The 22,438-nt window shown below is 51.4% G+C and overlaps 1 protein-coding gene across 3 annotated transcripts in view; it reads right to left on the bottom strand.

Annotated features, from left to right (window-relative positions):
* Positions 1–22,438, bottom strand: part of KCND3 (potassium voltage-gated channel subfamily D member 3) — an 88,291-nt gene that overhangs the window by 20,247 nt on the left and 45,606 nt on the right. For all 3 annotated transcript variants that reach the window (XM_041468133.1, XM_041468124.1, XM_041468142.1), the window contains exon 2: positions 1,809–1,971. In XM_041468133.1, coding sequence (XP_041324067.1) covers positions 1,809–1,971 — 163 coding nt within the window. The remainder of the gene's footprint in view (positions 1–1,808; positions 1,972–22,438) is intronic.

The following is a 22,438-nucleotide window of genomic DNA, read 5'->3' as shown; positions in this document are numbered from 1 at the left end:
GACTCCTCACCTGTCCCTGGAAAAGGGAAATCCCAAATCCTCGTGCCGGCTGCAGCCTCACTTGCGACAGCTCACTCTGCCAGCACTGAACGTCACTGCAAGGCTGCACCGACCCACTCTGATCCCACTGCAGCTGCTGCAGAGCACAGCAGGGCACGGAGTGGGCTTTGCTGGGCCCTTTCACCTTCACCCTTCCTTTATCCCTGCTGTGCTGTGTGTGATCAAACCAACAACTCTCCCCCAAAGCTGCTGCCCTGTCTCACGTGTGCCGTGTCAGACCTCAGGCAGGGGTTTGCACGAGCCAGCAGAGATGTGCTGAGGCTGCAGCTGATTCCTGCACCGTTCTGGCTCTCTGCTACTCCCCTTTTGTGTTTTGACTGCCAAATGTTGTGGTTTTGTGGGTCTTGTATCTGAGCTCTCTGCTGTCAACTCCCTGAGATGCAAGAAGTAGGCACGGCCCAGATGCTTGCCTGGAGCAGAAATAACACATTTTTCTACTACTGTTCTCCATCAGGTCCCCTGAGTCTTGCATTTCTGGCAGACAGCATTCCACGGGGAGAAAAAGAACCTCAGGCCTTTGGTTTGCAGTTGTTGTAAAAACCTGATTCTGGCTGTGGTGTAATTTAGCAGATTGAAATAGAGATATAGTAAATCTGTTATACTCTCTTAGTGACTCAGTGAGCTTCCACTGGCAAAAACTGTTCAGAATTTGGAATATTCAGTAATCCCTTCACATTTCCAGGGGCTTTTGTGTGTTCCCAGTGTTCCTTGGAGGGGTGTGTGTGCTGATAAGTGCATGTTGCTGGATGGGTGTATTTGAAACTACAGAGAGACAACAAGGAGCGAAGCAGCCAGGAGGATAAACAGCTCCTGGGGATGATTTCAGGGTTTTTGTGCACACAGCCATCTATTTGCTTCAGACAAGTATGTGGGAAAGGTGAGTAATAACAGCCCTGCTGCTCCTGCTGCCCCTGATGCTGAAAATACCCCAGTGCAGTGTGCACTTTGATGGGGGCACATTCTATTTCCAAGGTAGGATGTGTAAATTATCCTGGCTGGACTTTGGGTCAGCCAGTGTTGAGATTTTGTGGAATCATACGAGTTTATTTTGCTTGTGCCAGAAATGTGGCCAGGTAAGTCATTATCTGGGTGTAATTATATGACATATAACAGGAGAATTTTGTACAAGAATCCATCCAGTTGCGTGTGAGGTTTCCACGTTAACCTGGTGTGAAATGGCTCAGAGTTGGATGCCACTGGAACATTAAAACACGTGTGGGGGGTTCTGCAACAGGAATTTGACCACAATGGTTTTTCAGACCACAAGTCCTGGAGAAAAGCCAAGCAGGAATCACTGTGTCATATTTAATTCTGTTTTGGGGTGTGTGTTTTGTTTTGGGGCACTGGCAGCTCAGTCCCTCATTCTGGGGCAGTGGGTGTCCATCAGCGTCTGTTGCAGGGTGTGAGTTTGGGCTCTTCCTCTGTGTGTTTGTGCTGGATTTGGGGCTGGGGGCTTTGTCTGTCCCTTCCCCAGGGTCTTGGGGGCGTTGGCAGGATTTGGCCTGGGTGTGGGACTGGTTTGGGGCTGGTTTGAGGGGATAATCTGAGCGGGGCCTGCACAGGCCGTGAGGGCGGGAGGCGCCCGCGGGGCCCATGGCGGCCCTTGGCCCAGGAGGGGACGGGCAGGGCTCACTCCCTCACACTCGCTCACACTCACTCCCTCACTCACCCTCACTCACTCTCACTCACACGCACTCTCTCTGTCACTCATTTCTCACCCACTCACACTCTCTCCCTCCCTCTCTCACCTTCTGGGCCCGGCGCTTGTCGGCGCGCTGGTTCTGGTGGTAGATGCGGCTGAAGTTGGAGACGATGACGGGCACGGGCAGGGCGATGACCAGCACCCCGCTCAGCGAGCAGATGGAGCCAAAGATCTTCCCCGCGATGGTCTTGGGCACCATGTCCCCGTAGCTGCGGGCACAAGCACAGAGGAGGCCCCTCCTTGAGACCCCGGGCCTCGGCAGGGCCTGCCCCGCTCCCCGGGGTGGCACCGGCGCTCCGAGCCCCGTGCCAGGGACAGCTCCACTGGTACGGCCACCCTGGGCTGGGCATGGCCACCCTGTCCCTGGTACGGCCACCTTGGGCTGGGCATGGCCTCCCTGCACATCCTGCTGTCACCCTGTCCCTGGTATGGCCACCCTGGGCTGGGCATGGCCACCCTGCTCGTCCTGCTGCCACCCTGGGCTGGGCACGGCCACCCTGCCCCTGGTATGGCCACTCTGGGCTGGACACGACCACCCTGATCATCCTGCTGCCACCCTGGGCTGGGCACGGCCTCCCTGCTCCTTCTGCTGCCACCCTGGGCTGGGCACGGCCTCCCTGCCCTGCCTGGCACCCAGCTCAGCACAGAAGGCACCTCTGTGGCAGAGCAGAGCTGCTCAGCAGCTGCTGGGGGTTGAAATGCACACCCTCGCTGCTCTGCGCCCACCTCTCCATGCAGATGAGCTCCAGCAAGCTTCCAGCTCTGCGTCTGCTGGGGAGCAGGTTCATATATTTTCATTCCCTGGTATCCAGGTGCAAATGAGGACTGATTTACACTTCCATTTCAAAGCCCAGCAGTTTCCCTGCCATCTGCACAGTCAGAAATTTGGGTTTGTTCAAAGTCTGCATTCAGTAAAAGGTGAATTCTCAGGGATATGAGACCAGATAAAAATATTCATACAAAGCTCTGCACTGGGTTGGACCCAACAATCTTCTGCTGTAATTTGTGTTGCATAAAGAGCATGTGGAGCGAGTGCAGAGGAGGCCATGGGGATGCTCTGAGGGCTGGAGCCCCTCTGCTCTGGAGAAAATCCAAAAACTGAAATCTAGACAAGCCCCTGGTTGCTATCAGATGGTATTAGGGATTTCTGTGGTTATCTTTGAGATGTTCTGGTGCTTGGTGCAGCAAATGTTGAAAAGAGAAATGATTTATTTCAATCGAGGCTTTATTTTTACATTTGATGTCAGTCTACGACCAACAAAGGGCTTTGAGGGGAGTAGAGTTGAGCTAAGAATAATTTACACCCAAGAAGGAAAAACAAACATTTCAAAACACTTTTTTCTCAGCTGAACCTCATGTCCCCACGCAAGAACTTGTTGGTGTGAGGGGCTGAATAAGAGCAGGACTCCTTGCATGCTAAATGCTTCAGGCACCATTAGCCAAGGCTTGTTTATCCCAAGCAGAATCTTCTCCTGCCTTCACCCACACCAAAACCCCTCAGAATACCCCAAATCAACAGATGGCTCTTCATGTCTATTAACTTTTTAGCTGCTGCTTTATGCAAAGATCATTTCAAAGCTCTTGCTAAGTGACAAGTTCTTCTACCTCATTTAACACTGCTCTAAAAAAAATCTCACTCTTCTCCTGCTGGCCCTTAACACAATAAGGCTGAAAATTAATCATATGGCTCAAACATGATCTCAGTGACCTGGAGCAGGCAGAAAAAGCCCTTCTGTGCATTTGCAAAGAGTATAATAATAAGTGTCTGGCTCTCAGTCTGTCTCAGGGAGTTTTGTTCTCACATGCAGACTGAGAGTTACCTCATTACTGGGGACTTGAGAGAAGTGCTTTAAAACACCACCAGGGAAGATCAAACCCTTGGAGCAGGAAGGGTTTTGTGGGGAGATGAGAACTGCCTTTCAAAACCGCTGTGAGAGGAGGAGCCCTGGGGAGCTGTGCGGTGCCGGGCTGGTGGCTCAGGGACAGCCCCTGGTGGCACTGGGCTGCAGGGACCGTGGAGGATTCCCTGATCCCTCCCATGGGATATGGCAACGTCCCAGGCACCTGGGGACATCTCCTGTGGCCTCACTGGGCTGACCTGTGGGGTGGAAATGCCAGCCCTGAGGTTTGGGAGTGTCTCAGCTCTGTTTTTCAGAGCCGAGCCAGCCTGAGCTCGATGTGCATCCCTGGCACTGCTCAGAGCCCCCTTTGACTTTGCCAGGGCTTGGAATGAGCTGCAATTGTTCTGCTCCTCTATTGACATCCTCAGCTCCTGCAATATTAATTGCTGGACAGACTATTTCTGTGCTGATGCTACCACAAGGCACGAATGGCCCCGTGGCATATTTATGTCAGGTACAGCGCCAAATAAACTCAGCTCATGCATTCCAGTTACTACTAATTAGGCATTTCAAACCCAAAACTTCTTTTCCCAAGACTGGAAAGAGAGAACTCAACTTTCCCATTAATTTATTCAGTAAAAGGCAACTTGTCATCTAAAAACTAACCCTAACCCTAACCCTAACCCTAACCCTAACCCTAAACCCTAACCCTAACCCTAACCCTAACCCTAACCCTAAACTAACCCTAACCCTAACCCTAGCCCTAAGCCTAACCCTAACCCTAAACTAGCCCTAACCCTAACCCTAACCCTAAACTAACCCTAACCCTAACCCTAACCCATTCCCTCCTTCCCTGATGATGCTGCTAGGAATCCACTGGGATCACAACACACGGAGCCCATTTTCAGCTGCTGAATTCGGTGCAAGGTTCAGCTGGTGGAAGGTGGGACGAGAGGAGCTTTCAGGTCCTTCCAGCCCGGACATGGCAGGGTTCCTTGCTGTGCTCCCTGGCTGTGCCAGGTGAGAGGCACTCACCTGTGGAAGGTGTGCCGGTGCCAGGGGGAGCTGCCACATCCCTGCACGCTCCCTGCACGCTGCCAGGAGCTCCAGAGCCCCACACAGGAGCATCCCACGCACAGCTTTGGTTGGTTCTCCTTTTCTGCTGTCCCCCAGTTCCATTTCCTACCAAGGGAACACTCTGAATCCCGAGACTAATTCACTGTATACACAACATAAACTTCAACCCAATCCCTAAACAGGCAAAAAAACCCAAACACCCTAAAGAGGGGAAAAGAATCAGAAAGTGACTTTTAAGTTGTCTCGGTTTAGACTGGAAAACACTGCATGCAGAAGTTAATTTTTTTTTAAATTTCCCGTGTGACTTCTGCGTTCTTTGGCTAGAAAAGGGGTCGTATGTCACTCACCCTAATTAGCAGCTATTAGTCTTGACAACATAATGTGCTGTTGTTTTCCTGCCTGCCAGCAGAGGAGTGTCATCAAGCAGAGGTCACTGCTCCTGCCTTCAGCCACCGAGGTGTCTGGGCCCTGCTCGGGTCCCCAGCTGCAGACAGCAATAAATAAGGTGCTGAGGAGCTCATCAAAGGCTCGCTCTAAAAATAGCCCTGGCAGCTCTCTGCTGATGCTGCCTCTCCCCGCAGCATCCTCCCCCTGCCAACAGGCAGCTGCAGGAAAACAGCTGGAAGATGCTTGGCCGCGGGGACAGCTCTGAGCTGAGCCTGGAGCAGGATTCTCCTCCCCAGCAGCCTTTCTGTGCCCCAGCTTTTCACCCTGGGTCGGGCACATCCCGGGAGGGCTGCTGGGTGCCATCAGCAGGGAGCTCCATGCTCCTTTGGGCAGGGAAGGGCTCTGAGCTCTCCCTGCAGCCTTCTCTCCTCCGGGCCAGCGCTCCCAGCTCTCCTCTGGGGTTCCAGCAGCTCTGGGGTCCCCCAGGAGCACTGGGGGGACAGCAGAGCAGCAGCCCCAGCCCTCCTGCCTGCCTCGGGGGGCTCAGCCCCTCGGAGCAGCCCCCAGAGGGTCCCTGGTGGCCTGGGGGAGGCCCAGGGCCAGCACAGGGGAGGGTGGCTCTCCATCCCACGCTCAGGCTGTTCCCTGTCAGTGTTTAGGGCTCAGGGGACATTGCTGCCCCGGTGCTTTTCACACCCAGGAAAGCTGACACAGCTCCTGCAGCTGGGGCAGACACAAGGCTCTCCCCTGGCTCAGGGTTTCTCCTCACAGCTCTCAGGGAGCTGCTTTATCTCTCCAACCTTTTGCCCAGCACAGGAAAGGCAAAATAAGATTTTACTCCAGCCTGGAAGCGTCTGCTTTGGGACAATAGGGCCAGAATAATATCATTATGTACTGTACAATGGAGCATGATTTTGAAAGGCTTTTGCATGAAAGAGCTGCAATAAAGCATGGCATTAGCATGTAGCTGTCCAGGTGCCAGAGAGGCGTTTTTGCACTCCAAGTAATTCACTCAGCAATGTTGTGGTTCACACAAAGGAGAGGAAAATGGCCAGAATTCAGCTCCAGGCTTTCAGTGGCACTGCCAGGCTGTGGACACTGCAGTGACAGCTCTGTCCCTCCATTCCATAGCTGCAGGTCTGAGGTAACCTTGCTAATGCTGCCTTGAGCCCCAGTGCAAGAACAGCTGTGTCCCTTCCAGTGAGGCAAGGCAAGCAGGAGCAAGCACTGCTCGTTCCCCTCGTGGTGAAGGAGCAGGGAATGAGCAGCTGGCCAGGGCTGGGGTGCCTGGCACCTGCACCTCAGCTTTGGGGCTCAGCTCAGCATTGCTCACCCACCCTGCTGGCAGCAGCCCCAAAGCTCACCTGTGCTGCTCTGGGCTGGAAGGGACCTTTTGAACCCATTTATTCCACATTTCCACTGCCTCAGGCTGCTCAGAGCCCCGTCCTCTCCACCTCAAACGTCCCCAGGGGTGTCCAGCTGTGTTTTACAAATCCCAGAAGCACAGACAGGTTTGGGCTGGGACCTTGGGGGCCCCTGGTGCCTCCTGCAAGGCTGAGCTGTAAGCAGAGCCACGACGGCTTTGAAGCAAGAGAATCTTCAAACAGGCTGTCAAACGACAGCCTTGAACAGCAAATCAGCCGTGGCCGGGGAAGCACAGAGCCTATTTCATGCTAGGATTCTTTTACATTAAATATACTTCTTTTCTGCCTTGTTTGGAGCTGGGCACTTCCCCAGCTGGGTATTCAGCTGCGAGATCTGGCATGCTTTCACACTACTGTTTTCTCTTTCCCTGGCATAATTCATTTGGTGATGTTTTCATGGATGCTCTAGAAATTCTGCTGCAATTCCAGCGCTCAGCCAGGCTGTGAGGGATGAGGGCTGGAGATGCTATCAGCTCTAGCAGCAGCAGCAGCTTATCTTCAGCACTTGGATTCACTTGGATCTTTAGCAAAGCTGTGGTCAGCAGTTGCTTAGTAGGGATTTTCCAGGTAAAGTTGCCCGTTTGCTATTGTTCTGGTTTATAAATTCATATTTCTTACTGAGTTTCGTGTGATAAAAGGACAGAGATGAATTCAAAATTGTCCTCCTCTGAGGAGAAGCAAGTTCTCTTGCTCCTGCACTGGGGAGCACAAGGAAGAGAGGAAGGTTATTCCCTGGTGGATTTGCCAGGGTAGCCTGGACCAACCCTAGCAGAGCCAAATCAAGGGACAAGCTGAACTTGGAGCCAGCTCCAGGCTGCTCATTGCTCCAGCCAGACAGAAAAGGTGACCTGAGAGCAACTGGTGGCAGGAACATTCCTTCCAACAGCAGCAGCCCCTGCCCAAGGGAGCAGGAATGCTTGTGAGGACTCAGGAATAAATGAAGTAGGTTATTTAATATGCAAAGGGTAGAGAATACTTCATGTATTAACACACTGCTTCCATTTATTCCTCCTGGCTTGGATCAGCTTCTGAGCCCGTAGGCAGTTAAAGCAGATGGTCTGAATTTGGGTAACATTCAGACCTTGAGTTGAAGCTAAAAATGGAATTTCATTGGCAAGGAAAGTAGGTCAGAAAGCTAAAGCCCCTAGTCCTAAAATGATGAAAGGCTCCTAATCAAGTGTTCCCTATTACCATTCATTAAACAGAGCAGGGGGAGAAATATCACGAGAGACCTCAGCAGAAGGGCTGGCAGTGGGGAGGGACCCTGCTCCCTGCAAGGCCTTTATTTGGGTTTTACCCACGTCACTGAAGGGCTGGTCTGGGGTTTATTTCTCTGGTTTACCCTGGTTAGTCAGGGGCTGATCTGGGGTTTATTTCTGTGTTTTTCCCAGTCACTGAGAGGCTGATTTGGGGTTTATTTCTCTGTTTTTCCCAGTCACTGAGAGGCTGATTTGGGGTTTATTTCTGTGTTTTTCCCAGCCAGGGCAGGCTGCAGGGCCAGCTCTGGGCTCAGCAGCACGGGAGGCCCTTCCCACCCCACCATCCTGGCATTCCTTCAGCTGGAGTTTCTCCTTGTGACCCAAAGTGAAGCTTTCAGCTCCCTGCTTTCCACAGCCATCAAGCACCAAGAACATGCTTGAAATACGAGGAACAAGTCCTGAGCATCACTGTCCATCTGATCCAGGCATCTGGCATGAGAGCAGCTGAGTGCTGCTCAGTAATGCCCACTTTTTAAAAAGTGTTTGTTTTAATGGCAAATAAAATGTCCCAGATTAAGGCATTGTTTATTTCTGGCTGCACACACTAAAGGCCTTTTAAATTACTTCATTCATTATTAATTCAAGAAGAATCCTCCTATTACTTGGAGTGAAAATCTTACACAATTACCTGCTCAGAGAATCCTTTTCTTTTTGCATCTTAGCTCTCTGTAAGAGGAATCTTTTTGGAGAACATGCAGGCTGGAGAGGGCAGGCAGTGCATTGAGCAATTAGACTTTTCTCCTAATAGCAGGGCTGAAGGCTCCCTGCCCTGTCTTAAATCCTTAACTGTGGTGTCAGCTTAAAGGAAATGCTGGGTTTTTGCTTTCATTTTATCCTCATCTTTTTCTTTTCTGTCTTTTTAAGCAGCTTGAGTGTCCATGCTGAGCCATGTCACATTCCAAGTGATCCACATACTGTGCATTTTAATGAGCTGCTAACACTGATTATACAAAAAGCAATCTCAGAAATATTTACTGAGTCAAAAAAAAAAAAAAGCCTATGGGGAACTAATTAGCTTTTTAAGAATTGGCTTTTTGAAAGCTTTAGACTCTGGAAAAGTTGAACTTGGAATCAGTTTCAAAGAAGTGGAAGGAGTGACTGGAAGAAGAGGGAGTGAGTTGTGCTGGAGTATTTGTAACAGAGATTCCACATCCAGGCTGGTCTGCACGGGACAGGGGATGCTCTGCAAGCTGAATGCATAGTAAATAACAGAGAGACAAGAAATGAGACTGCTATGCAGAGAAAAGCCACGTAATGCCTGGATCTTTTGCCAGGTTTCTGCAGCCTTTCTGAGGCTTGATCAGAGAGGAACAAAGTCTTTGTCCCTCTGTCCCTGGCCAGGTCCCTCCACCGGGGTTTCTCCAAACAGTGACACTGGGAGCTCACTGCACTCCAGGGTGGAGAAAATTCCCCCTCCTTTGGCACAGAGCTGCTTCAAGTTTCCCTTTCCTGGATGCAAAATGCAATGCAAGGTCTTCATATTCCCTGGATATTTACTTCTGTCCTTCCACGGTGACCCCAAATGGTGCCATTTGTCAGAGACAGCAGCAGGTAAAAGGAATGGAGAATTCCCTTGGGCCAGGCCTGCATTTGCAGTGAAAGCCCCCTTGCAGGCTGGCAGGGCTGCAGGAGCCCTGGGTGCAGGCTGGGCATGGAGGGACAAATCCCAGTGCTGCATTTCTGAGTAGGAGCTGGGGAGCTTTTGTGATTTTTATTTCATTTCTTTAGTATAATCGCTGTGCTTTGAACAGAAAACAGTCTGATCCTTGTCTTTTCTCCCTCCTGTCCAAATCTGATCTGTAACAGCAGAGCAGGCAAAGTTCCTTGCCTTGCTGGTGGAACAGACTGCTTAAGCACTAAGCCCTGGTAATCCAGTTTGTTTTCCTAGCAGTAACTGAAACATGAAGATATGCACAGCCTGTGCCTGGTGTAAGCACTGAGATCATGACAGGGCTCCCAAATCCTTTTATTTTCATATTTATTCAGCTGATAAACTTCCCGTGTTTATCCTTCACCTGTCATTTCTGGCAGGGATTTGGCCCCAGGGCAGCTCCCATTCCCTCCTCTCTCCCTGTGCCTGGAGATCTATTGGCACAGCAGCCCTGGAGGTGTCCCTGCACGGGAGAAAGGAGAGGCTCTGGGGATGGACTCGGGCTCTTTGTGTGACCTTGGGCAGCTCTTTGCTCCTCCAGTCTCGGCTGCAGGTGAGGAGCAATCCTTCCCTGCCCTGTCCCCAGGGTTTCCCCCTGCTCTTTGTCTAAGGGACTCTGCTCTTTGCACTGACAGTGTCCAGTCACTATTTCCACAGTCATTATTTACACTTAGATTAAGCCTTCATATTATCCAGTGCATGGCATTAATAATATCAAAATGCCATTTTATACAACGTTTAAGATCAGAATTTCCTGTTGGAAATCAATGAGAACATCTTCCAAAAAAAAAAATTCAGTGACCTGACTGTCCCTTCTTATATAAGAAGTGTCTATATTTATCAGTGCTGATATCAGCTGCTGGGGTTACCTGGCTGCTCGTGGCTCACACAGAGTCCTGAGAGGTGTTTCTCTCACAGCCAGCTCCTGTCAGGAGAGGGTGACTTTTCCTCTGCACCAAGATTCCAGCTCGCCCCTGTTTGAAGCCTGCAGGTGGAAGGCCCCAGCCCCAGAATGTTCTGGCAGCTCCTGGCCAGGACGCTCAGGCACAGAGGGGCTGTTCCTCCCCGGTGCCACGCTCAAGGTGACACATTCCCTGCCCAGAGCACAGCTTCACCTGTGAGCTGGGTCAGGCAGAGAGCCTGGCTCCATCCCAGTGCTGCTGCGGGGACCCCCAGCACCCCGAGAGAGCCAGAGCAGAGCAAGGTGCCACTGGTCAGTGCCCCTGGCAGCAAGGGCCTCTTGCTGCAGTAAATCTGTGTGCACTGCACCTGACACACAGCACTTGGCCTCTCAAACCACAGAGGGATGAGGCCCTGCTGGCTGAGATAAATGTTTTGTGTTTGTCTGGATGCCTGTACCCATACAGAGCTATACATCTATCTCCTGCATCTGATTTAGCTGGGCTGCAATCAGGAAAAAATTGCAGGACAACCTCATCACCTGTAAGCATTCTGCTGGGAAAATGTGCAGCACCAGCAGGAATTCAGATTAAAGATGTTAAAAGAAAATGTGTCTTTTCATCAGTGCTTTCCTCCTCATTAAACACGGAGTTTGCTCATAAGCATTTCCCAAATAAAAAGGGAGAAATAGGTAAAAGCAAATACTCTGCAATTAAGCTCCCTTGAATTTCCCCAGAAGGTTCACCTGAGCTTAATTTAATATCCCCTCATTCCTCCCCAGCCACCTGTTTGGCTGGGATGCAAAAAGAGGAGTGTGCAGGGGATCTGTCCTGCAGCCCTGGCTGGGGGGGCTGGAACAGAGCCCCCAAACCCTGCAGGGACAGAGCCCCCAAACCCTGCAGGGACAGAGCCCCCAAACCCTACAAGAACAGAGCCCCCAAACCCTGCAGGGACAGAGCCCCCAAACCCTGCAGGGACAGAGCCCCCAAACCCTGCAGAGGCTGCAGGAGCTGCAGGAGCTGCAGGAGCTGCAGGGACAGAGCCCCTCACACCCCACAGGAGCTGCAGGAGCTGCAGGTTTCCCTTTGGAACAGGAGCTGTGTGTGGGATCCAGGTGCAGCCCAGGGTCTCACCTGAGCGAGCCCCACTGAAGCCCACTTGATTTGACCAAGCTCAAATCTCTGTGAGACTTTTTCTTTTTTCTTTCCATTTTTGTTTTCCTTTTGCATGCCAGTTCTCTGCCCTTACACTTGCTGGTATTTCAACATTAGGTTTGGCTTAACAAAGATCAGTTTTTTAATCGAAGTAAAATGTCAACAAAATCCATTCCCTGGAGGCTGCTTTGATGCCTCACTTGTGCAGTTTGCACCAGGGCAGAGGGAGTTGTTTGGGGAGCTCTTGAATATTCACGAGGTGTTAGCTCACTGCTGTTTCTGATGGACCCTCCTGCAAGTTCCTCTGGCCGAGCCAGTGGGCTGCTTTGGCTCGCAGGGGTTTTCACACACAGCCAGCTCCGTGGGTCAGCGAGGCTGGCCTTCAGCTGGGCCAGCTCCAAAGTGATTTACAGTCCTGAGCTGTCTGCAGGCGCTGCTTCACAGCCACAGGAGCTGCTCAGATTTACGGAGAGGGGATCTGGAGCGGGGCTCAGGGGGTGCTCAGTGCTGGGGGTGCCTGCCCGGGAGCCCCCAGAGCTGCCCCCGTGCAGGTCTGTGCCTGCGGGTGGGGATGCAGTGTGCAGGGCAGGACGAGCCCAGAGCCTTCCTCAGCCGTAAAATCTGCTCCTCCACCTGCTCTGCTGCAGATTTGTTGTGTGGGAGGGAATCTTTGAATTCTGGTTACCAGGAAAACAAAAAAGGAAGGAAGGAAGGAAGGAAGGAAGGAAGTGCTGTAGATGCTGTTTTAAGGACCCTGGCTGCTCTGCAGGCCCATCGGGGCAGGGTCCTGGCTCAGGAGCCACCTGGGAAGGGCAGAGGGACAGAGCCCTGCCCTGCAGTGTCACTCGCGTCCCGGTGAGCGCTGCCCATGGTGCTGCTTTGGAGCTATTTCAGAGTCTCTGACTGCCTTGAAAAGAACTCGAGGCTTGTGTGGCTTTATGTAAATCTGGCTCCGTCTGTCACTGCCTATTGTACGTAAAGGGGCTGGAAAAAGCTTTTTTAGAACTGCACGAGGCTATTTCTGCCGAAATAACCACCGCAAGCACTTCCATGACACAGCGTTGTTTTCCATAATTGTAGCACAATTACCCACGGATGGAAATCAAGGCTGATTCTTACAGCTGTCCCAGAGATAAGATGGAAAGTCGGTATTTTTGAGGCAGAAGCCTTGCTCAGTCCTGCAGAATCAGAATACTGAGCTGGGGCAGGGGTGCCAGCTCAGGCCAGCGCCCTGGGGAAGGTGGCCAAGCCCAGCAGAGGGGTGGGCACCGCCGTGGTGCTGCTCCCCAGGGAGGGGTGCACCTTGCCCACCTCAGGGAGGGTTTCATGCTGTGAAGATCATGCAGAGAACCCTCTGGGCTGGGCTGGTTGTGAGCCTGGGCTTTAAAATCCTGGCACAGCAGCCATTCCCTACTTCACTGTGGTTTTCCAATGGTCATTAATAAAACATAACACTGTCTATGTCTTGATGCAGAGAGACCTTAGTCCCGGTACAAGCCCTCCCATTTATTATTTATACAAGCATTTAACAGCTCTGACACATTTCAGCAGTAACACCAGGCAGCTGTTTGCAAATCAGAATTAGTAACAAAAATATGAGAGACTTCAAAAGGGTTTTTTACATGCATGTGATTTCATGGGAGTCATCCCTGGGTCACAGGAGAAATCACGGGGATTGTGTGAGATTTTCTGAGATTTTCAGCAGTTTCACCTCTCACCTTCTCTCTCCAGGTTAGAAGAGCCAGCCCTGGGTCACAGGAGAAATCATGGGGATTGTGTGATTTTCTGAGATTTTCAGCAGTTTCACCTCTCACCTTCTCTCTCCAGGTTAGAAGAGCCACTGGAGCCAGGGGGTATTTCATATCCCTGTGTGCCTATGTAATAGCTCTATACATGGCTGCTGATTTAATTGATATATGCAGCAGGGCTCGGCTAAGAAGTGAAGAGATTAATTGGGCTGCCTCATTAGAATCAGGAAAGCTGATTGCCTTTCCCTGCCTGCTCTCCTGATGGATGATGGATGGATGGATGGATTGATGGATGGATGGATGGATGGATGGATGATGGATGGATGGATGGATGGATGGATGGATGGATGGATGGATGGATGGATGGATGGATGGATGGATGGATGCTCCTGTGAGTGGGGGATTCTCCCTCCTTCCAGAGGATTACCCAGGCTGCTGCTGCAGGTTCAGGGAGGTTTCACAGCAGCTTTCCAAAGCCAGGGAATAACCACTGGAGTGCCAAAGGCTCCTCTGAGAAGTGTCCCTGAGCTGAGCTGGGACCCAGGACCTGAAATTCAGCCTGGGGAAGGTCAGGGCTCCCAGGAATGCTGCTCCAAAGCCGGGGGGAGGCACAGAGCTCCAGGCAATCAGATCCTGCACTCACACCTCTGTACCCTTGGAAACAACAGGAAATCTCCTGTAATAAGTAAAAATAAAGAGGACGACCCCAAGTCCCAAGAATAAAGGGAGGAAGCTCTATCAAACATTCAGAGAAAAACCCATTGATCCTGCACTACTGAAGTAAAGGGAATTTTATGGTTGGCTTTGAGGGAAGCAAAAACAACTCTTTGAACTGGATTACTTCTTATTTTCGTAGCACTGTAGAAAATATCTCCAGCTCATATGAAAACAAGTCAGTGTTATCTCCACTTCCAGGGCACTGAAGCTTGGAGAGTGTGAGCCTTTGGAAAATCAGGCAGGAAATGGGTGACAGAGTTGGGAACCAAACCTAAATTTCTCCAACCTCAGCCCAGTGAAAAGACCTTGTAGAAACAAAGTGACTTTTTGTTGTGCTCTCCACAGGTGAGAACTCACATGATGAGCCTGAACCTCCTTTTCCAGCTCCTTGCTGGTGGTGTAGGTTAAACACTCGGAAGTAGGTTACAAAGGACTCAAGTGCCAAAGAACAAATATTCCTCTGGTGACTTCTTGGTGGCCTAGTTCTGGGCCAGCAAAGTCAGAGGAGACAGAACATTTCAAATGCCACTAAACAAGTGCTGGAGGCACTTTCAGGAGAGGTGCAGGGAGGTGAGCACAGGGAAAGGTACCTCTGGCTCTCTGGGGGCTGCTGCTGCTGCTGGGCTGCTGGGCAGCTCCGGGAGGGCCTGGCTGGGGCTGGAGATCTGCACATTGCCCTGGAGCCACCCCAAGGGCCTCTTCTCCATCCCTTCCCCTCTGAAACACGGAACGGCTGCTTAACCTGTCCTTCATTATGTGTTTGGATGAAGATTTGATTAAATTGCATCCATTCTCAAGCGGACGAAAAGGAAAGAGCCCTCCAGCTGTTAAATGCTGTCTCTGGTCACCGGGAGCAGATTCCAAGTGTTTCACAGGTGCAGAGGCTGCTGCCCTTGGGATGCCCTTTGCCAGGGGCTCCCAGCCACAGCAGCCTGCTCTGCAGGGACAGAGAGGATGCACGCCCTTGTATTTAAAGGCTTTATGGGACATGAAATAATTTTGCTGGTTAAAAGCTAAACTTTATAGTGTTTCTATTTTTAATTAAATATTAATTGCAGGAGATGGCTGTGGAATTGACTGTTCAGATCATTTAATCCATATAGCTGACCTTTACGTTGAATTTATTCTCTCAAGCTTACACTGCCCTTCAACCCCATCTGGGCACTGACCTCATCTGCCAGGCTGCTCCACTCCTCATTAGAGAGATGCCAAGCTCTTTAATGTTTATTAATGCTGCTCTGCTGAGGATCCTGCAGGAGCTGCTGATTACTGCTAGAAACTTTCCCTGGCACTTCAGTGTGTACAAACAGCCCAGTGATTCCTGCCCAGCCTTGGAGACTCGGGTGCACTTCAAAGGGGCCAGGAAAGGGGGGAGTTTCTCCTGAAGCTGAAAAGCGAACCCACCTCCTATGCTCCTTTAGTGAAACATGAGCATTACTTGAAAAATATTTTTCTTTTTTTTCCTCTCCCAACCATCTTAATTCGGTTCTTTTGATGCTGATAAGCAGCTTTGTGCAGCATGAAATTTCCTGCCAGGATGCTGAGTTGCCTGAGAGTTCAGGTATAAAACCAAACCACTGGCCAGCAGGAAAATGTGTGTCCATGTGCTGAGAGCTCTGAAAGGATTAGTTCATTTGCAAATCTCTGTTTGCTGCTGTGAGATGTGATTCTGCTTCTGTCAATGCACAAGTACAAGCAGCAGGATGGTTAAAGACTGAAAAGTTCATTAAAGTGGCAAGTTAATGACAAGTGTAAGCCTGCTCTGTTTGCTGTCTGTGGGACCCCTGGGAGCAGAGAGCTGCACCAAAGGGGAAGGTTCAGTTTGCACTTTAAATTACTTGAGTTCCTTGGCACGCCAGGCTGGTGGTTTATACTGCTCTGCTCCTGATCTGCATTGAATCACGCGAAAGCAAAGACAAAACCCAAAAAACCCACCCCAAAGAGCTGCCTCAGAGGACAGGGACTGCGCCAGGAGCCCAGAAACGCTCTGGCTGCCAGCACATCCTTGTCCCCAGAGAGCAGCACTCACTGCTGTGCCCAAACCCGTGCTGCTCCCGAGGCTGCAGTGTCTGATGTCACTGCACAGAGCAGGGCGGGATGCAAAACAAGAGAAAACATTTAAATTATTCTTCCTTCAAAATCTGCTTTTGCCCTCTGGGGTGACAGTAACCACCTTCTGTGCTCTTTGGGATAACTGAGGCCTCTCAGGGTGTTGCTTCAGCCTGGGGATTTGACACATGGATCAATCCCTTAAGCCTGCTCCTGGGGATTTGGAGATTTTTGTAAAGCTCAAATGCACAAAGCAGCCTCTGAGCCGTGGCTGCTGGATGGATCAATGCAACTGCACTTAACTTTTCAAACAAAATCTGCCCTGCTCCTTCTCTTGCATCCTCTCCTGGTGTTTCCATTTAATGCTTGATAATACTGCTGCTGTGCTCACTGCTGCTTTCCAACGAGAGCCCCTTAAAGCAGGCAAAAAATCCCTGAGAAGAAAAAGCCATGAGCTCTTTGAGCACTTTTCCCAGGCCCCTCCCTTCTCTGCCCTCTTTATAGCAGCAAAGCTGTTGTAATTCCAATCCAGACAGAAACAGCCAAGTTCTTCAGCTGGAAAGTTTGGAATGGCTGTACTGAGGAGCACAGAGGGGCTGTGGCAGCAGCAGCACCCAGTTCCTCACCAGTTCCTCACCAGTTCCTCACCAGTTCCTCACCAGTTCCACACCAGTTCCCCCCAGTTCCTCACCAGTTCCTCACCAGTTCCTCACCAGTTCCCCCCAGTTCCTCACCAGTCCCTCACCAGTTCCTCACCAGTTCCACATCAGTTCCCCACCAGTTCCCCACCAGTTCCCCACCAGTTCCTCACCAGCTCCCCACCAGTTCCTCACCAGTTTCTCACCAGTCCCTCACCAGTTCCTCACCAGTTCCTCACCAGTTCCACACCAGCTCCCCACCAGTTCCTCACCAGCTCCTCACCAGTTCCCCACCAGTTCCTCACCAGTTCCTCACCAGTTCCCACCAGTTCCTCACCAGTCCCTCACCAGTTCCTCACCAGTTCCACATCAGTTCCCCACCAGTTCCCCACCAGTTTCCCACCAGTTCCCCACCAGTTCCTCCTGTGCCAGCAGCTCTGGCTTCGTGGGGCTCCCAGCCCTGCAAACCTGCTCTTCCCTCGGGCAGGTCTGAGCCAGCCCTGCACACTTCTCTGGTGCTTTTATGAATGGATGGGAAAAGTAAATCTGATTATTTCCCAGCCACGCGTTGCTGACTGTAATTGCCCAGATTTGGACTTTAATTAATCAGATTGCTTCCTCAGCAGGGCTGGACAAGGCAAGAGCATGCACAGAAAATGCTAGATGTCCTCTCCTTATCACACCCACACCTCTGGGTCCTGTACTTGTCTCCTGAGAGATTGTGATTAGGGCCTGGATCTAAACATTGCCATTAGGTCACAGCTGATTGGTGTGTCTGTGTTTGCATTCCCTCTGCTCTTGTACCTCGGTGTGTTTTTCTGCTTTTGTACAGCAGGAAAAGAGATCCTGGCAGTGCAAGCTGACTGCAATCCATATGTGCAGTTTGCACCTTTACTCAGCTCCTACACCTGCAGTGATTTTCACAGGCAGATGAATTTTGAGCACAGGTGCTTCAGAAACAGATACTCCAGACCAAGGCACGCATTACACAAATCCAATTTTAAAATTAAATTTCCAATGCCTAGAGAAAAAGATTGCAGGGAGCTAAAAAAAGCCCTGAATCTGATGGTGAATATGAACACACCAGCAAGTCACACTTCAATAAACTCCAGAGCAGGAGAAGGAGTCCCTGGAAGAAATGCTCAGTGGGCTCTGCTCTAACCTCTGTCTGCAGGCTGAGCCCTGCACGTGGCAGCCCCTCAAGTCCTCATCCCACTCCCTCTGGCTCCCTGGATGGATAATTTCCCTTCTCCAAAGCAATGCTGGGCTGCTTGACTGAGTATTTCCAACCACCTAAATCTTGGGGCAATTATTTCAATAAATAGGAACGGTGGGACTCCTGCCTGGTCTGTACCAGGATCTGTAATGCAGAAGGGAGCAGGGCAGCTGCACTGTGTTAATTGAGTGTACACCAAACATATGGCAGTACACCTCCAGACCAACAGGCACACAGCTCCCTCGGATGCAATTAGCTCTTGTGCATGCATAAAGAACCAGCCCTGAACTCCAAAAATGCACAAGTGCTGACCTCTGAGTGCTGGAATTGCTGCTGCTGAACTGCTGCAGCTCCGTGGCAGGAGTGGTTTTCTCATCACTGAAATGCTGCTGGGGCTGGGTGCTCAAAAGAAAGAGAAATACCCTATTTTCTTCTATTTCTGATCTCCTTTGGAGCACAGCTCCTGCAGGAGAGCTTTGTGTCAGAGGAGGGGCTCAGGGAAAGCAAGACAGCCCCAGAGGGAATGACCTCCCCCCGTGCAGCTTGTGCAGCTCTTCATGCAGCTTTGAAAGGGATGGAGAATTTCTGAGCACGGATGCAGACACTGCCATTCCCCTGTGCTCACAGCAACCAAACCCTGTCCCAGGCAGTAAATAACGAGGAAAACATTAATATATATAAATAATGAGGAGCAGCACCGGGGTTCAGTGTTCCATCAGTCTGCTGTGTGTGCAGGAGCAGCGCTGGGTGCCCAGGGACCCCGGGAGGGACAAGGTGAGGAGAAGCTGCCTCTGGCTGGGACAAAGCCCCTGGCTCTGAGGGCACCTGGATTTCACCCAGACAGAGCCAGGGGCTGCCTGGGGCACAGCACGAGCAGAATCCAACAGGAGGCAAAGAGGAGGAGCAGGGAGCAGCTCAGGACAGCTGGAACCTGCTTCCCACAGATGTTTTTTCCCGGTTCCCCAGGATGCTGCCAGGCTGCTCCGGGGTGTGCAGCAGCCACGGGCAGAGCTCCCTCCTCTTGGTCGTGACTATTCAGGGGCTCCAGGCCTCACATAAAATGGTTTTGTGCCTCCTACGGGGTGAAGAGTGGGCACCTTCACTCTGGGTAGGAACTGGCGTGCTTATTTACTATTCGCACTCAATTTCCAGCAGCTCGTGCTGCAGCTGGCTGCACATTGTGCCTCCAAAAGGGGCGACTTTGAGGGCAGGGATGGATGTGAGCGCAGCCCGTGTGAGCGCTGCCCAGCACAGACACAGAGCCAGACCCAGGCGAGCTCCTGGGGACAAAGCCAGGCTCAGCTCTGCCTGTTCTCCTGCGGGAGAGATGGAGATCACCTCTTAGGACGGGCACTCAGCACTGGCTTTCCTTATTGCCAGCCTGATGCAGCAGCCTATAATTAGTTTTCACACCTTGGCTGTGTTTAACTCCCCTCTGTCTCATCTGTTAATCTGCTAACAAGCAGCAAAATGTGTTTTCGACTGGGCTCCGAATGGGAGGCCAAGACCTCGGAGTTCACCTTCCCAGGGAGCTGCTTGGAGGGCACAGCTCTGAAATAATTTTCAAATATCTTGTATTCATGTAGTTTTTACAGCCTGAACAAAAATGAGATTGTATATCTTAATATTAATGCAGAAAGTTGTAAATGGACTAAAAGCTAATAGCATAAAATAATCTTTAATTTCCTTTTGGTGCAGGGAAATGATTGAATATGAGCGAGGTACCAGCCTGACAGTCTGGCAGCACCTTCCATGAGCTGAGCAAACCAAGCAGCTCCTGTTCTGTCAGTGCTGTGGCAGTTTAGGGGGGCTGCTCCAAAAGTGGCTGTTTGGGGAGGGGGGGAGATGGATCTCCTTCCAACAGAACTCAGATTGCTGCAGGAGTTCCTCTCTCCTAAACACGGGTTTGGCAGATGGGAGACTGAACACGATTTTCATCCCTGCCCAGTGACTTCAGGGTGAGGTGAACTTCTCCTCCCTCCCTCCAGTGCTGGCAATCTCCAGCTGCAGCTTTGGCGCCGTGGCTCAGATCTCCTTTGGCTGGCCATGAATGAAGAACAGCTCCTTTTCATTTCCCCCTGCACCTGAGCTCAGCCTTGCAGCAGCCGTTGCCTGTGCTGCTGTGTCGGGAATGTGCAGTCTGGGGCTGACCTGCAGCTGCTCAGAGCAGGGGTGAGCTCTGTCCTGCTCCTCTCCCAGCCTGCCGCGCACAGCCTCGCACGGGCGTCTGCTGCTCCGGTGCCTCAGCCCGACTTGTATTCATTTGTTTCTTTATTTGTCTCTCCATCATTCCCCCCGATTGTTTGCATGAGAACGGAGATGAAAACTCCTGCACTAATGGCTGGAGCTGGAGTTGGACTCTGAGCCGGGGGCTGATGGCAGGGCAGGGGCTGCTGCAGAGGGGGACGCTGCCAGGGGACACTGTCCTGGCCTGCCCCCCCAGATTAGGGGAAGATTGTTCTTCCATTTTCATCCTCTGCAGCTCTCAGTCCCCAAGGCAATCCATGGAAGCCGCCTGTGCCATTTGTCCTAAGTCTCTTTCCCAAAGAGCTGCCGCTGATCACCGACCTTTTTTATTTGTTATTCCGCCCTGCTAATCCTCCTCCCTCCTTCAGTGGTCTGTTCATTTACTAATCCCAGCTGCCGTGTGCGTGGATGTGGGGAGATGGAAATCTAATCTCGGCGCGGGTTTCATTCTCTGCCTAATGTACTTAGAGAGATTCACGGGATTGAAGCTTTTTTTAGGGGCTGGTAGTGAGGCAGATGCCCAAATGCCCACTGCTACCTGGCCTGGGGAAGGGAACCCAGACAGCCATGGATTTGGCTGGGCTTTACTCAAATGCAGGCTGGTTTTATAGTTATAAATTGCACTCTTATCCTTCTTGATAATTTCACTGAGGCACGAGTGGTCTGTTAAGAGGTTTGGAGCCTTTCCCAACCAAGGAGCTTCTTTGAACAGGAGATGGGCTGAGCCAGAGCCGGAGCAGAGCAGGACCTCGAGCCTCAAGTGCACCAGGGGAAGTTTAGGTTGGGTTTTAAGGAGAATTTCCTCACAGAAGGGGTTGTCAGGCTCTGGAACAGTCTGCTCTGGGCAGGGGTGGGGTCACCATCCCTGAAGTGCTCAGGAAAGGTGGGGATGTGGCACCTGAGGACACGGACCAGAGGTGACCGTGCTGGGCTGACGGTGGGACTGGGTGACCCCAAAGGTCTCTTCCAGCCTAAACAATCCCTTGATTCTGACTCCCCCAGCAGGACCCACAGCTGGAGAGCTGCAGCATCCCCTGAGGCACTGCTGGGCCGAGCTGGAGGAGCTGCACAGGCACATCCCCAGCAGAGCCTGGAGAGGTGGGGAGGATTGGCAGGTTTAACGTCACAGGCGTGTTCCCAAACGAATCTGTTGTGATAGGTATTAGTCATAAGGATAAACTGCAGGGAGATTTGCATTTTAGTCTCTTTATCCTCCTTCAATCCCAAACAGCCCCTTCTGCCCACCCTAATTTGGAATATTGAAGGGGATTTGCTGCATTTTTTAGTAATTAAAGGTCCTGGAGAACAGTGAGTTCCTTTGAAGGGAGTGATGTGTGTGCAGGCTCTGCCGAGTGTGCACAGCTCCTCGTGCCCACACCCTCACAGAATCCTGGCCTCATCAGGGTTGGAAAAGCCCTGAAAACCACGAAATGCAGGCCTTACCCAGCAGTGCCCTGCTCACCCCTAAACCCTGTCCCAGGGGCCACGTCCACACGCGGTGCTGGGTGACTCCTCAGGAATCAGGCTGCTCCCTCTTTTGTTCCCACTGGGAATCCTCACTTCGGTTCTGTGGGTCTCCTCTTCTCCCCTTTGGAATATTTTGGGGGTTCTCAGCTCCTGGCTGAGCCCCCACCCCACTGCAGCCCTGCAGAGCTGCTTGTACGTCTCAAACACAGCAGGACTTCCACACTAAAGTCTGAATTTGTCTGAGCTCTGTCATATGCTGGTCTCACTGTGTTTTATGACCTTTAATTAATTAAGCTTCATAAAATTCTAATCATGCTGGAATTATTAATCCTGTTTTAAATTAACTGGCCAAAGAGAGGTGAAATGTCTTAGCAGCTGTGGGTACCTGATTTGAACCCTGACGTCCTCCAGCCTTGCTGTAACCCAGCAGGAAAATTCATCTCCCACAGGAATTCAGGTGAAGCCTGAAGCTCCTGTGCTGAATTCTTCCTGTTGCACAAGGATGTGACCCTAAGCAAGCCATGCTTGTCTTGTCCCTGGAGCCAGCACAGCTCTTGCTTTGGGAGCAGTTTCAGCAGGAGCAGGAGTGAGAATTCCCTCTCCTCCTGGCTGCCAAAAACTTTCACGACTCCTTAATTCCTCTCACACAAGTGCAGAAGGCAGTCCTATTTTATCAGTCTTAGCCTGGGACTCCTTGGCATTAACTGACTTGTAATTTTCTTTGGAAGGAAAGTTTGTAAGAGGTTATTTAAAGCTCTGCTGCACCTCCCTGGTGAGGTGTACCAAATCTCTGTCCTTCCGAGGAGGGAGGCGGCCTGAGGAGAGTGTGAGCCCTGCTCTCACTGAGCCTGCAGCCAGGCAGGGCTGGGGGTCACTGGGGGGCTGCAAACATGCAGGGGGG

Source organism: Pyrgilauda ruficollis, unplaced genomic scaffold (assembly GCF_017590135.1).
Source record: "Pyrgilauda ruficollis isolate IOZ18807 unplaced genomic scaffold, ASM1759013v1 scaffold100, whole genome shotgun sequence".
In the NCBI taxonomy this organism is placed as follows: domain Eukaryota; kingdom Metazoa; phylum Chordata; class Aves; order Passeriformes; family Passeridae; genus Pyrgilauda; species Pyrgilauda ruficollis.
The sequence above is the reverse complement of the archived record's forward strand: the minus strand, read 5'-3'. Positions and strand labels throughout refer to the sequence as shown.